This window comes from Oryctolagus cuniculus, chromosome 8, assembly GCF_964237555.1.
Source record: "Oryctolagus cuniculus chromosome 8, mOryCun1.1, whole genome shotgun sequence".
Lineage (NCBI taxonomy): Eukaryota > Metazoa > Chordata > Mammalia > Lagomorpha > Leporidae > Oryctolagus > Oryctolagus cuniculus.
In genome coordinates this window covers 130,189,420-130,205,717 of record NC_091439.1, presented here as the reverse complement: position 1 = coordinate 130,205,717, position 16,298 = coordinate 130,189,420, and the positions used below count along the sequence as shown (strand labels likewise).

The 16,298-nt window shown below is 45.6% G+C and overlaps 2 protein-coding genes across 12 annotated transcripts in view; one reads left to right on the top strand and one right to left on the bottom strand.

Annotated features, from left to right (window-relative positions):
- Positions 1–16,298, bottom strand: part of LOC138843592 (rho GTPase-activating protein 20-like) — a 1,064,354-nt gene that overhangs the window by 390,902 nt on the left and 657,154 nt on the right. The gene's annotated exons all lie outside the window — the stretch shown is intronic.
- The window catches only part of LOC127486659 (uncharacterized), a 38,838-nt gene that overhangs the window by 1,773 nt on the left and 20,767 nt on the right, over positions 1–16,298 (top strand). The window contains exon 3 of the mRNA XM_070047303.1: positions 6,108–6,259. Coding sequence (XP_069903404.1) covers positions 6,108–6,259 — 152 coding nt within the window. The remainder of the gene's footprint in view (positions 1–6,107; positions 6,260–16,298) is intronic.

Genomic DNA, 16,298 nt, shown 5'->3' with positions numbered 1-16,298 from the left:
CTGAGCAGATCCGGAGCCAGTATTCAGGAGCCAGGGGCCCGGTGGCAGGTTCTCAGGATGGGGCACCAGATAAAGTCCCTGGCTTCTGTTTCAGCCTGGCCCAGCCCTGGCCTTTGTAGCCACCTGGGAGGGGGGCGAACCACCAGATGGGCAATCACTGAGAGAGAGCAAGAGTGCTTGCGATGCCCCATGCACTGCTTCTCTCCCCAGGCGGCTTCAAAGGCCAGCGCTGGGCCAGGCAGAAGCCAGGAGGCAAGGACTCCATTCAGGACTCCCAGGAGGGAAGGAGGCAGGATCCAAGTACCTGGGCCATCAGCGGCTGCCTCCCTGGTTCCCAACCTGGAGTAGCGGGACTGGAATCGGCTCTTGGGCGCCCCACACTGGACGTAGCAGCATGCAGATGTGTCCCATGGCGCCATGGCAGCTGCCTGTGGGGAGTGAATTTGCGCCCTGCGCTGTGACCAGGAATTGTACCCGTAGGTACATCTCCTGCTCAGCCATCCTCAGATGGAAGTCTGCTCCTCATCTGTTCCTGCCCAAAAGCCTGTTCAAGTCTTGAGGAGCCGTCCTCGATGCTGCTGGTGGAGCCTGAGTGAGACCCAGTGCCTCTGGGGTCAGGCCTGAATCAGAGACACTGCAGCCCGAGACAGCCGCGGCAGGTACCTTGCCCTTCTGGAAATGTGTAGGCGCGGTCCTCTTCTTGGGCAGCTTCCGGACGACTACCCCTTGGACCTCGGCTCCTGTTCCAGAGGAGCAGAAACGCTCTTTGTTTGGTGAGTTGGGCGCGATGGCCTTCCCGTCGTCGCGGGGTAGGTGGGGCCTGGGGTGCAGGTAGCGGGCAAGGGGTGTGCATGTGAGGGGTGGAGGGGAGAGGAGGAGGAGAGAGGCGGCCAAGGGAGATTCGGGAGGAGAGAGGAAGGGGGGAGAAGGAAAAGGTGGCGTGAAGGTGGGGTGGCGTGGAAGGAAGGGGAAGGAAGGCGTGTGGGGCAGCGTCGAGGGAGGGCGAGTGTGACAGGAGTGCCGGTGGGCGGGTGGAGGCGGGGGTTGGGAGAGGAAGAACTTTTCCCACGGCCCGGGTTCCGTTTTGGGGGTTTCCTGGCCCTGGCCGGAATCAGTCTTGGCCGCGTCCGTGAGAAGCGGCCTTGACTCCCGGCCTCTCTTCTCTGGGTGGTTCTGAACCGTAATGTGTGTGCGGGAACACTGGCCTGGGGCACTCGAATCAACTCGAGGTGATCGTACTGCTGTGGCTTGAACCGACGTCTCTATGAGACTACCTGCCAAAGCAGTGTCTCCATCCTCAGCCTCTACCATGGGATCTACATCTCCGTTTGCATTGCCTCTTAGACACACACTTGAGTGTCCTGCAGGTACCGCAGACTTCCTGTTCCATTCAAACCTGCTCCACACATTGCACTGATCTCTGTATTGGCGGCTCCATCTGACTTGCCTTCCAAGTTGGCAAGCTTGGCAGCACCCTCTTTACCAGCATCTGTGTCCTAGTAGTCACCGAATTTTGTCAGTGGTGGCTCAGGTCCTACACAAGCCCTCAGGCCGAGGCTGCCTGCTGCCAAGTCTCATTGCTCTCCGGATTCTTTCTTTCAGGCTTTTCTGCTTCAGGCCTGCATACCACCTGCATTTCCCTAGAAAGCACAGGGGACTGTCTGATCTTTTCTCATCTCCTCTTGCATACTTTCAAAAGCCCTAATCCCTTAGGGGGGCATTCCAAGGCCTTGTTCTCAGGTCTGTTCACAGCTTCCTTTTCCAAGCTGCACAGCCCCTGCTTCTGTCATGCCAGACTTGCCGCTGCTCTGCAGATAGGCAGCCACTACTTGATGTTCCTCAGTGTTTTCAGCTTGAGAAAGTCGTAGCCATGTTTCAAAATATCCAACTCAAGGGTCTTCCTTCTCTGTGATACTTTTCTCTCATCCTCCCAGGCAGGGATACGTTTCCAGAACTTGCATAACACACTGCTTATCTTCGTAAAGCGCTTAACCCATTTTATCAGCATGTATTTGCTAAATACCTGTATCTCATAGAAGACTGTGAGCTTGTCCAGGGCAGGCCTTTTCTCTCTGCTTTCATTCCTGTAGTCCCTGGTACACAGTTGGTATTCAGCCTATGCAGAACTAACAATACACTCACTGGTGGGTCTTGGGACAGGAACTGATGGTTTATGAAGGGTCTGGTCTCAAGAACAAGGGCACGAGGGCCAAGGAAGGAGACAGCAACAGAATCAGCATTCTTGAAGCACTTTCACTTGTCAGGGTTCTTAGTGTACCATCGTCTCATTTCTAAATAACAGCACAAGGAGGGAAAGCAAGAGTTTTACTTAATTATACCACATTGTACTGTTTAATCCTCTTCAAAGCTCTGTGAGGAAGGCACTGCTGATCCCCTTTGAAATAGGAGGCTAAAGGAGGTGGGGACCTGCCCTAGGCCATATATCAAAAACAGTAAAGCCCCAGTTTAAAACCTGCTCTGCTGTGTCCCTCCTGGGGTTGGAACCCCAGGTTCCAGTAGTTCTAGAGGTGGCGTATCAGAGAGGTGTAGCTCATAAAAACCAGTGGTACTTTTCTTTTGGGCTTGTCTTTGTATGGAGCAGAACCACAGGCACTTGTCCTATGTTACTAAGGACCCTTCTTAATAACTCTGTGGCCTCATGCTGTGATTTGTTAATATAGGTCCTGTGTCCTGGTTCCCACCAGTGGTCATCTTTCTTTGAGCTATCGGAGGAGTCTGAGGTGGGCATCTTGCCACCCGGGGACTGGAACTGACTTTTGAGAGGGACCCTTAGGTATGAAAGGAGATTTGCTGGTAGGGTTAAGACCAGAGGGTTTGAGGGGTCCACAAGGTCCCTGGCGATTAGTCTTTGTTTCTTATTTCTTTATTTCAAAGGAAGAGAGAAATATTTCATCCCTTAGTTTCCTTCCCTAGTGCCCACAACAGCTGGAACTGTATCTGAAGCCAGGGCCTGGGAACTCAATCCAAGTCTCCTATGTGAGTGGCAGGGATGGAAGTACTTGAGCCTTCACCTGCTGCCTCCCAGGGTGGATTAGCAGGAAGCTGGAATCAGGACTTCAGCCAGGACTTGATCCTGGGCACTCTAACATGGGCTGTGGGGATTCCAGCAGTGGCTTAGCCACTATACCAGAAGCCATTCCTTGATTAGTCTTCCGTTCCCTCCTTCACAGGGTGGCTGGCTGCTTGGGAGGGGTTTGCATCACCACTGCTAACAGGGCCTGCTGCATAATTTTGTGAGCGCCTTGTTCCTAAGGCAGGGATAAAGTGCCACTAAAGGTACTAAGTCATAAAGCTCTTTCCTTTCTCCCGCATACCTCCTTGGCTCAGCCTCATGTTCTTTGGACTCGCTTACAAACCGAGGATTTTGAGTCACCACCAGCAGAGGTTTACACCCAGTGAAGGCCCTTCTGAGTACCAGCGCTGTGTGATGGCTCCTTTGTGACCATGTAGGCTGCGCCCGTGAGGTTGGCCTTGGCTGCTGAGTATAACCCATTGGCTGTGACTGTATAAGATTACATTGTATTCCAACATAAGTGGTTGCTATTTTGTATGATAATTCTGATATTTCACCATTAAAGCAATGCTGCAGGGAGCAACGTGGATTATCCATACCAGAGCATTCCTGGAACTGTTTTGATGACTTGTGTTAGTTCAGAATCACTAGGTCTTTGCTAGCATTCTGCAGTAGGCAATGGCATTGCAGGCCAGCTCTCTCCCTAGCACAAGGCTGACCGCGTTGAAATTTACACAGGTGTTGAACAGATCTCCGCACCTGCAGTGTGGAAAAGACTAGAGCAGTGCCCTCTTGTGCCTGACTGCCCTTCTTTCTGCCTCTTTGCTTTGTACATTATTAAATGTGCTCTCAAACCTCTAGGACTCACAGCTGAAAATAAAGTAGGTTGGTGGACAGTCACAGACAGCACTGTCCACTCACCAGGCCCCGGTTGTTTCTCCTTAAGCACTGTACCAGATGCCCTACTCCACCCATTAATAACTCTTGTCCTTTCCGAGTTGTTAGCTGTGTCATAAAATTTCTAGATTTCTGAGGGGTTTTGTAAACCTTAAAGTAGAAGATAAGAACTTTTGCTGCCAGTGTTTTGGCTTAGCTGGTAAAGCCGCCCCCCATGATACCAGCGTCCCATATGGACGCTGATTCAGATTCCCAGATCCACTTCCAATCCAGCTCTCTGCTAATGCACTTGGGAGGGCAGCACAAGATAGCCCCAGTGCTTGGGCTCCTGCACCCACGTGGGAAAGCCAGAAGAGGCTCCTGGCCATTGTGGCCATCTGGGGAGTGAACTAGTGTATGGAAGACCTCTCTCTTTCTCTTTCTCTTTCTCTTTCTCTTTCTCTTTCTCTCCCTCTCTTTCTGTAACTGTGCCTTTAAAATAAATAAAATGTTTTTTTTTTTTTTTAAAAAGAACCTTTAACCATTCAAAGAAAGCCTCAAGTAGAAAGAAGAAGAATCTTGCAGACCCACAGTACTCACTGACCTAAAATCTTGCCTGAAATTCTTGTTGAAGTTTGCTGATAAAGTGATCATCAGAAATGACACATACTGACTTGTGTGAAGTGAGCTAGTAGATATTCTTGGCCTGTGTAAAAGTCACGTCTGCTAGTTTTTACAAGATGTAACTGCTACGCTCCTGAGCTACTCGAGAGCTGTTGGGTAGAGATGTTATTACTGGCAGAGTCGTCACACTGCACAGCCCCCGTGGGCATCGTTACGCCCTGTGACTGGCATTTCCAGGGCTAGTGCTGTGCACACTGGGGAGGCCTTACCCACAGGTGGTGTGGTGTCTGCACAATGTCTGCATGATGGTTCTCCCTTCATTTGGATGGCTGGTAGGGTTCTGTTAGTACACAGCCCCTCAACTTGTGACTTTTCAAAATTGCTCAAGCACGTGTTTTTGAGTCACCTCGGAGGGGAACAGTTGGGGCCCTGGGGGATTGATTGCCCACTGTTCTAGAGACTAGAACAGACCTACCCTTGCCTCCTGGAACTTTCTCTGAGTTAGAAACCTCTTAGAGTTATTATAAATCCTTGAAATATTTTATTTCATGGTGTATCTTTAAGCAGAGGTATCTTACAATTAGTGCAGCAATCATAGACTTATTTTTATTATATTTTTATTAAGTAGGAGGGAGGAAAGCATTGTTGGTCAGCGCACATGGTGCTTAACGTGGAATCCGGAGGTGGAGATGGTGTTTTCTTACTTACAGAGTTTGTGATTTCCAACTCTCGCCAAGGGTAAACACTAGAATTAGGTCTAGGCTGTGGTTCTAGCTGGTATGCCTCTGTTTCAAATTTCATCTCGCTTCTGCTTGGCATCAAGATTTCCAGCTTTCCAAGGCTGGCCGCAAATTTAAATCAAGTGTCTAAACCAGTAGTTAGAGGAAAAGATCCCGCAGTGGTAACGGTACTGCTAAATGAATCATTTGTTGTATATCAGACTCCTCATCACCTAGTTGAAATATCTTTGTGTTTTCTTGTTTTCTGCAATAAAAGTCATTCAGACTTACCGAAACTATACATTTGCATTCCTTCCACATGTGAGACAGTCTTTTTCTAAATCATTGGGCTTCTAAATTCCTGTGGGTAGGGGCTAGTGTTGTGCAGTGGGTCAAGCCACCACCCGTAATGCCAGCATCCCATACTTGTTTTCTTTCTGTAATCCAGTCGTTGAAAAACAAAACCACTCCCAATGCATGAGTCCTATAAAAGCAGTTTCACTTTATTTGAACACTCTAGGGAGACAATCAGAGGAGTATGTACTGTACCTAAAGAGAAAAACTGTCAAATTTTAAATCGAATGGTGGAATAAATTCCATGGCAAAAGTGAAGCAAACAGCTGACCCGCGGCCCCACCGCACTGGAGCCTGGCCTCGCTGTCTACTTGGTACAGACAGCAGGAGCTCCGGAGAAGCCTGGAGCCACATCCCGTGTGCAAGCCTGTGTGGGCTTGGTCTTTGTTTTCTGATTGGTTGGTGCCTGAAGGGAATCCAATCAGAATTGACGCATGCTGTCGAATACCGAGTTTATAAAAAGGGTGCTCAGTGTTGCTGTTTCCCTTTTCTCTTCTTAGCATTCAGCGTCGTGGAGTTCTTTGTTGGAACATGTGCTGAGCACTGGCGCCAAGCCTTCGAACAAGGAGGTGAGCAGCCAAGAGCAACACCTGCAGGAAGGGCCGGGCTGCTGGTGTCGGAGGAGTGGCAGTAGGTTCAACAGGACCCTCAGGTTTGTCCCTCCTCGCCTGGTGAGTCTTCTTGAAATGTTTGTGTGTATCATATGCCGGCCCTGGCCACAGGCAGGGGACACTCGGGCCTTCAGGAGCCAGGGGAAAGGAAGGATAAATTGTGTATTATATTGTATGTTGTAAATTGAATGCTGTATATTCAATTTGTATTATATATTATAAATTTCATGTCACATGTTCTAAATAGGCTTTACATTGTATATCGTAAAATGTGTATGTGCTCGGAGGTATCACATACGGTTCCAGAAGGAATGGGCCTACCTGGCTGAATTGTCATGCCAGGATGGGTGAACCAGCAGGTGAGTCATCTTCTGTCAGGTGGGCACTTACGATGCCCAGCGACTGCGTTAATTTCCAGGTTTCTTGTGTTATTTTCTGGATTTATAGTTCTGCTTGGTGGATAGGAGCTGAGAAAACGGATCTAGTCATCCAGAAAGGAAGTTCCTGCTCACAGGCTTTGACTCCTGTTTTTCCTAATTTGCTAAGCTAGTTTATCTCAGTTTACATGGAAGGTTCTGCAACACAGCAGTGATAGCATTGACTGGGAAACCCCCCAAAATGGTTGTATATCGATGTCATTGCCCCACTGAATTCTAATTCTGCCTCTGTGATATCCAGTGTTGCCCTAATTTTATGAAAAAGTTCTTTAGCAAGATATTGTTAGATCGTCTTAACGAATGCGGCTATATGGGGAGACATACGATGTAAACTTCACATATCCCAGTCATATTATTACATTAGCTAGGACTGTGGGGACTCTGTTTATCATCAGAGGCAAGTAGATCAGAGGATGGCACCGAAAGTTTGAGAAGGAAGCATTATTCCCTAAGTATATTTGTTGCAGGTATAAAACTATAAGGTTCTGAATAACTCAATACTGGTTCTTTTTATTTCTAAGTTAGATTTTGAAATATTGAAATTGTGGGGAGCAGCCCGGACTGGACTGAGTTACTGGAATTAAGACTTATTCTATGCATCTGCTCTCCCACAATATGGCGCTGGGAGAGAAGTAAACAGCTTCCGCACAGCTGCCTCCAGTTCAACCAATTAACTGTAGGACTTGCTCCTGATTGGAGAGCAGCGTACTCGGCGTGTGGGCAGCCGAGTTGGGATTGGCGGAGGAGGACTATAAAGGAGGAGAGAAACGGCATGCACCGGGAACATCTATGGGGAACATCTAAGGGAACCCGTGCAGCCCCCGAGAGAACTGGCCGGCGGTGTGCCGCTCCCCTGCGGAAGTGGGGAATGTGGCCAGGGGGAACTGCCCTTCCACGGAGGTGGAAGGGACAGTAGCCAACCCGGGAAGAACCAGCAGCAAACCCGGGGAGGGCCGAGCAGACAGAAAGAACAGCGCAGGGTCCTGTGTTGCTCCTCCACGAAGAGGGGGAGCGACAGAAATCACTTGGATTATGATATTTTTAGGTCAGAGAGGAGAGGGGTATTGTTTCTGCACAGTATCCACAATGGATGCCATGCCATTGGTTGTGAAACTTTGGTTGACGAAACGAAATCCCTGTTAGTCCGTGTGTTTAAACAACACAGAATTTCAGAATCCCTAGGTATTGTGTTTTGTGGTTTGGTTCTTATAGTATGTGGAGAATCGAGTCTTCCTTCCTGCTGGTTAGCATTCACTAGTGTTGACATCCAAGGATCATTCCTTGGTTTTCATTTTAGGAGATGCTGAGCAGGGACTAATCGGTAACAACCCCTTGAGGCGAGTCATCATGGATGTTCCAGTTTCCTCATTATCCACTCTTGGTGTTCCTCTTAGTCCTGATTATTCAAATCCAGATGTTGAAATGACCCCATGTTCAGTCTAAGTGTTTGTTCTCACTGGTCTTCTCATCCTAGACAGCCTCATCTCTGTACCGTGTTTCAGGAGGGTCTTGGCTTTTTCTCCCATCATTAGCTAGACCTGTTTATGTTGCCCACGGTTTTCTCATTTTGGCTATTTTCAAACTTGATTCCTTGATTCCATAATTCTTTTCCCTCACACACAACAAACCCGGAAAAATCTGTTCTCTTGTTTTGTCATGCTCCCAGTCCACACATGTTCTCTGATAACGTTCACCAGGCATCTCAAAGGCTGGCTGGTCCCCACACCCTTCTGGAAGCCACATGAATACGTGATTCTTTGGCTTTTCGCTTTTGTGTCTCAATTCCGTCACCTTTTCCACACCTCTGCTCCTGTGACCACCATAAAACTTTATCATCTCCCATAAGCCTAGCCTCTCCCTAGGCTAGCAACTACTAGTGTACTACTAACAGGAAGTTAAAATTTAGAAACTTTCTGGGGAAATTCCAAAATTAAAGTGGTTTACGCCAAACGTCTTAAGATGCTTTCCCTGTGTTTGACTAGAATCGTATCTATGGGGGGGGGGGGGAGACTAGATGGAGTCTTCACCTCACACAATGCCTTTGTTTTGTTTGTGAGTTATGTACACCTCAGTAATTATGAATGGGAAAACTAAAACTGACTTGCAGTTCAATGTTGCAAATATTTGGGAGTTCTGTAGTGAGAGAACAGGCATGGAGTCCAGGAAATCCTTCAATGAATTGGTATATCTGTGGTTTTCAGAGTGCTACTTTAAAGACATTTAAATTATGTTAACATTTTCTTGCAGTGTCACTGGTCGCCTACTGATGAAGCAGGCCCTGCATTTTCCATTCCATAGTTTAATTGGGCTAATTCACAACCTGCCTATAATAGTAGCTATGTTAAATGCACAGAGGAATGTGCACACATTGGTGGGAGAATAGCACATAGTAATTTAGGATTCTCGTTTCACTTTTCACTTTCCTGGTTTCCTTCAGATACATTTCCTTTCATGTTGTATTTCTGAGTTTTCAGTTTGAGGGAGGTGGGGTGGGGCGACAATGCATTATGTTACTTGGATATTGTCTTAAATATTCTCTTGATGGAATTCCCGAATCTTTATTTTCAAGATATGAATCTCCTGAAATTTAGTTTAGTCAAGTTGTGAATGTTCTTTTTAAGGATTTATGTATTTGAAAGTCAGACTTCCACAGAGATAGAAGGAGAGGCAGAGAGAGAGAGAGGTCTTCCACCTGCTGGTTCACTCCCCAGTTGGCTGCAAGGGCCGGAACTGTGCCAGTGTGAAGCCAGGAGCCAGGAACCTCTTCTGGGTCTCCCACGTGGGTTCAGGGGCCCAAGGACTTGGGCCGTCTTTCACTGCTTTCCCAGGCCATAGCAGAGAGCTGGATTGGAAGTGGAGCAGCCGGGACTTGAACTGGTGCCCGTGTAGGATGCCAGCACTGCATTTGGTGGCCTCACCCGCTATGCCACAGTGCCAGCCCCAATCATGAATGTTTTAGCATCATTTCTGTCCCATGAAGCCTACCAAAACCCCACAATATTAACCTAAGTTCCTTAACTTTTATGATGCATTTTAAGTATAGGAACCTATTTTTGAATGCTTTATTTTTTCCAGCCTTTTCACAGTGTAACTGAGAAACAAAAATTCTATCTATTCAAGGCACGTTCTCTGTGTTTCGATGTGAGTCTGATCTGCATATTGCATTTTCACACAGACCGTTCGACTCTCCTGATACTTACAGTACACTATGAAAGGATTAGTACAATGAGGCCACTTAACAAATTTATCACTTTTACCGTGTTTTGTAACTTTTTCAAATTTTATTTCTTTATGTATTTTCCCAGACAACTTTTATTTAAGGTATACATACTTTATGCATTCAATAATTGCAGCTTTAGCAGCTGTATTTATTGGTAGCAGTAATTCTTCTACCGTACCTGCCCTCTCATTGACACTCCTATGCTTTTTTTTTTTTTTTTTTGACAGGCAGAGTGGACAGTGACAGAGAGAGAGAGAGAGAGAGAGGTCTTCCTTTTGCCGTTGGTTCACCCTCCAATGGCCGCCACGGCTGGCGTGCTGCGCTGATCCAATGGCAGGAGCCAGGTACTTCTCCTGGTCTCCCGTGGGGTACAGGGCCCAAGCACTTGGGCCATCCTCCACTGCACTCCCTGGCCACAGCAGAGAGCTGGACTGGAAGAGGGGCAACCGGGACTAGAACCGGTGCCCATATGGGATGCCGGGCGTCGCAGGTGGAGGATTAACCTAGTGAGCCACGGTGCCGACCCCTGTACATTTCTTTTGAAAGGCAGGAAACAGAGAAAAGGGGAGAGAGGGATAAAGAGAGTAAGGCAGAGACAGACAGGGTGAGCGAGAGGATGAGGGATATCTCATCTCATGCATTATTTCCCTCCTCAGATGTCCTCAGTGGCAGGGCTCTGCCCCAGGTCTCCCACTTTGGCACTGGGGCCCATGTCCTTGGGTCATCTTCTAGTGCTTTCCCAGGCACGTTAGCGGGGAGGGGAATGGTAAGTGGAGCACTTGGGACCTGGTCTGGTGCTTATACGCGATGCTGGCAGTGCCGGTGGAGGCTCAGGCTTTTTTTTACACCCCAGCTCCAGCCCCATCACCATATGTTTGTATCGTTTGACTGCCCTCTCTTCAGTTTCATGCTCCCAGTTCATCACAGACACCATCCTGCTCTCTGACTGTGTTAGTTGGACTTTGTATATTCCACATGGAAGTGTGATCGTGTCGTAGTGCTCATTTCTGTGTGTCTTGTTTCCCTCATGGTCATGTCCTATAGTTCCATACTTTTGGATCCATCTGTGACAAGTAGTAATATTTCCTTTCTTTTTAAGGTTTGGCGAGGATGCCACTGTGTGTGTATCCCATTTTTCCTTATGGGTCCATCAGCAAACATTTGGATTATTTCCATATCGTGGAATTGTGAATGATGCTGAAGTGATGTGGGGGTGCAGACAGTGCATTGAGATGGTGATTTTCTTTTGGATTTATGGTCAATAAAGGTTGTTCCTTTTTAAATTGTATTTGAGGAACTTCCATATTGTTTTTCATAATGGACGGTACAGTGTACCTTCCCTCCAATAATGTGTGTTCGTTTTCTCTACGTTGTGCCCAATACTTGTTATCTCTTAGCTTTTTAACAGTAGCCATTTAACAGATAGGAGATAATAACCATTGTCAACTTGGTTTGCATTTTGCTGATGTTAGCAATGTTCAGAACTTTTTCACATACCCACTGGGTACATTGTATGTCTTTGCTGGAAAACATTGATTCAGTCCTTTGTCCCTTTTTAATTGTATTCTTTGCTTCTTAGTGGTGCCCATTCCTTGTATTACTCCCTTGATCGCACATCTGGTTTGCTAACATTCTCTCCTATTCATTGGTTTGCCTTTTCATTTCATTGATCCTTGCTTTACTAGTTTGTTGTAGTTTCATTTCCTTATATTTGCTTTTGCTCTGTGTGCTTAATTGTTAACACATGAGCAACCACTCTTGAGGCTAATGTCAAGGATTTTTCTATTTTATAAGTTGTAAGGGTTCAGATCTTCTGTGTGGACTCTCAGTTCATTTTGAGTTGATTTTAATATGTGGTGTGACAGTGCCATGCCACAGTTTCAGTTTTGGACATGTGGATAGCTAGGTTGCTTCTGCCTCAGATGTGGGCCCTTACGTCCAGTGACTGCATGTTTGGCAGCCCTGGTGGGCCAGGGTTCCCAGTGTCTTCCGTTGGATCCGTTTAACCAGATGCTGTGGCTGGAGTTGAGCAGGAGCTTGGCAGAAGCTGGCAGAAGCTAGGTTGGCCCTTACTGCTGGCTCGTGGTCCGAGTCCCGTGCCGCCGTCCTAGCTTCAGTGCTCTGATGTTCTGTTCTATCTGTGGTACTAGGTCCCCAGGTGACACTGGGCCTCATTGCACACTGGGGTTGTTAAGTGTACACTCAGCAGACCCGGGTACCCATATCTCAGGCAGAACCAAACTGAGTATCCACATACAGATATCTGAAGCTGTATTATGATGTGGCCCTTATGCCAGAGAAGACAGTGGGCTGGTTGAAGTTAGGGAGGTTGTGGGAGGCACACATGGGGGCATGTGTGGTGATTGGGGAGTAGGAGACCATGCAGTGATGGGGTCAAGACAGGGGACTGTGGCCTCCTTCTCTGGAAGCCAGGGCTATATGAGGCTATGTCAGAGTTTTTTGAAGGATGGATGTTTGGCCTAGTGGGAAAGACAATGCTCAGGATACCAGTGGCAGCAGTGATGGTTTAAGTAGTGGGATTCTTGCTACCACCTTGGAGACCATCTCCCAGCTCAGCCTGGGTCAGATCAGCCCTTGTGGGCATTTGGGTAATGAACTGCTAGACGGGTGGGTATCTTTCTCTCTTTGTCTCTCCCCCTCTCCCCTTTATTGTTTCTCTGTGTTTTGCTTTTGAAACCAGTTGCGATATTAAAACGAGGTGGAAAAAAGGGTTTACGGATGATGCTGTATCCTAGTGGCAGTAGATCATTGAGTCATTTCCTAAAGTCACACAGTGGGCTGTGTGTAGCTCACAGTAATCTCTGTTAGATCTTTTATTAGCAAACCAAGTACACGAGCTCAAGGCTCTAAGCGTAAAATAATGTCCAAAGAGAAATGTAGATTTGATCAGTACAAATTTTATATAAGTATTGAAATGTCACACTAGCCCATACATATGTACAACTCTTGTGGATAAAATGTAAGTAAAAATACCAACATGTTACTTGGTGTATAAGGTTAAGGGGTTTTAAATGATTAATGTCACAACTAATATTATGGTATTTGAAAAAGGTTAATCAATACAAAAACATAGCCTGTAAATGACTGAATGGTTCTTTCTTGACGTGCTCAGTCAAAAGGCTATTATGCTGCATTTTAAGTTGGTGATGAATATTTATTTTAGATTGTTTCCTTTAATTAAGAAAATGGTAGTATGTTTTCACGTGTATGTGAAATTGAATAGCATCAGAGCAATACAATGAATACGAGATAAGCTTTTTTTCATAATTGAGATTTTATTGGATTTTGAGAATCCCTACAGAGACATTGCAGTTTGTATACTATTCTTAACAAACCAAAAATTTAGAAAGTAAGGGCTTGTCATTCTCTTTAAATCTTTTATTATTTTTGAAATAGTGTATATTTTTTTTAACTTGCCTCCTAAGAGCTTTATATTTCACTCATAAAGAGTTCAGCTAGTAAGGAAGAATATAGGCAAGGGCCATAAAAATTATCAAACAAACGAAGTCCCATCTTTAGGATCAGTTGTATACTCGAATTGATCACTTTAACTAGTAAGATGGCATTAAGTGTCAAAGGGATCACATAAATAAGACCAAGTGTCTGCTAATAGTAATAGAATTAAAAAGGAGAGAATGATCCAACATGGGAAGCAGGCCACACAGCAGACTCATAGAATGACAAATACCCTGAACAGCACTCTAGCTCAGAGTCAGCCGTTAAGGCATTCGGATCTGGCTAAAAAGCCCATGAGAGCATTCCAGGCATGGAAAGCTGAGACACTGTGGCAAAAAGTCACCCACATGAAAGATCTCTGGGAGTAAGATCCCAGGAGAAAGGAAGGGCTGTCAGAGCGGTCAGTACCTATCTCTGAAGGAAGGAGAGAACTTGCACTTTGATTATGGCCTTGTCTAAATCATGTTGGAGTTTGTGGACTCAAGAGGCTTCCATAGCCTTGGCAGCTCATGACCAAGAGCCTAGGGTGCTCACTGATGTCAAATATAAGAGTGTCAGTTGTTACATCAACAACAGGTGTCGCTGTGCACGTGCTCCCCATGTAGGACCTGTGTCCTTAAGGTGTTGTACTATGAGAATTAACGGTAAAACTAGTCCTCAAGCAGTACTTTCAACTTTGTGTGTCTGTGTGGGTGCAGTCTGTTGAAATCTTTACTTTGTATAGAGTTGATCTTCTGTATGTAAAGATAATTAAAAATGAATCTCAATGAAGAATGGGATGGAAGAGGGAGTAGGAGTTGGGATGGTTTGTGGGTGGGAGGGAGGGTATGGGGGGAAGAATGACTATAATCCAAAAGGTGTGCTTACGAGATTTATATTTATTAAATCAGAGGTTTGTATAAAAATGTCAGCTACGCTCATACACAGTAAATTTTAAAACGATCATGAATTATTAAAATTATAGTAGCATATCATTCTTTTCTCTCTCTCTCTTTTTTTTTTTTTTTTTTGACAGGCAGAGTGGATAGAGAGAGAGGAGAGAGAAAGGTCTTTCTTTTTGCTGTTGGTTCACCCTCCAGTGGCCGCCACGGCCGTCGCGCTGTGGCCGGTGCATCACGCTGATCCTGATCCGAAGCCAGGAGCCAGGTGCTTCTCCTGGTCTCCCATGCGGGTGCAGGGCCCAAGCACCCGGGCCATCCTCCACTGCACTCCTGGGCCATAGCAGAGAGCTGGCCTGGAAGAGGGGCAACCGGGACAGAATCCGGCGCCCGGACCGGGACTAGAACCCACGGTGTGCTGGCGCCTCAGGTGGAGGATTAGCCTATTGAGCCACGGCACCGGCCAGCATATCATTCTTAAGAATTTGTTTGACAAAGATATAAAAGAAAGTGTGACAAAACTGTATTTGCAGCAATACTGATACACACAGGCATTATTTTCTTTTTTGTATTTTTTGTTGTTTTCTCATTTTTTAAAAGAAAATTTTAGCTCCCATATATAAAGGAGAACATCTAATATTTGTCTTACTGTGTCTGGATAATTTCACTGAGCGTGAAGTCCTTCAGTTGCAACGATTTTGATAGAAATAACAGCGTTTTAATTTTTTTATGGTTCTGTAATATTCAGTTCTACATATATGCATCCAGTTTTGCCAGCACCATTTACTGAATAGATTGTACTTTTTTCCAATGTATAGTCTGGGCACTTTCATGAAAAATCAGTTGGCTCTCCCTGTGTGGATTAATTAATTAATTAATTAATTTTCCATGATCATGCTGCTTTGATTGCTATAGCTTTGTAGTAAGCTTTGAAGTCTGGTATTCTGACGTGTCCAAGTTGATTTTTTTATTTTGCTAAGGATCATTTTGGCTGTTATTGATATTTTGTGATTTCTTAGGGAATTTAGGATTATTTTCTCATTCTGTAAAAAAAATGTCATTGGTGTTTGATAGGAATTTCATTTAACTTGTAGGTTGCTTTATAGGTATTTTAATTATACTAATTCTTGCAATCCATGAGCAAGTTCTATTTTTTTCCATTTTGGGAGTCCTTGATGATTTATTTCTTCAATGTTTTAGAATTTTCATTGTAGATATTTTTTTACTTATTTGGGTACATTTATTCCTAAATGTTTTATTTTTGTCCCTATTATGTATGGGATTAATTTTTAAATTTCATTTTTGGCAAGTTGGTTATTAGAATATAAAGAAGCTACAGTATTTTGTATGTTGATTATGTAACCTGTGACTTTACTGAATTGGTTTTTCATCTTGAAGCATTTTTTGGTGGAGTGTTTAGATTTTTCCATGCACAACATCATGTATTCTACAATGTTGTTGAATTCAGTTATTGTTAATAGTTGTGTTGAGGAATATTTCATGTTATGAATATAAGAGCATGTCATAGAGGCTTAAAAGTTTACCTGTGGAAAATTTCTCTGTTGTTTTCCATGGGGGAATTAGAGTAGTACCTGGCAGACTTGTGGACTGACATTGCTGATGAAGTGCATGGGTTCACCCATTGGTTTATCACTGCTTTCTGTGCCCCCCCCCCCGACTCCCAGTGAGACAGTGAGGCTTCTTACAAGGTTGTGTGCTGAGTGTTGCTGTCCGCAGCATATAAGTAACATGATCTCATGGGATCATTTCAGACATTTGTACCTGCACCTGGGTGATGCAGAGTCTTGTGTGCTGTGAGATGGTGAGTCTGGCTGCACCAGATGACTGCCGGCTGCCCCTCACATGCTGCCAGGCACCACCCAGGACATGTAAGAAAGTAGTTGCCTCCTCTGCAGCTGTCTCAGATGGTGAAGTGCCGTATCTCAGACACCAAGGAAGTCCACATAGAGGTACACACCTTGCTGTGGATGGAGACCCAAAGCCTGCTCAAAGACTGGACAGGGACGCGTTGAGAAGGGCAACCTTGCCGTGTTCCTGACAGGAAGTA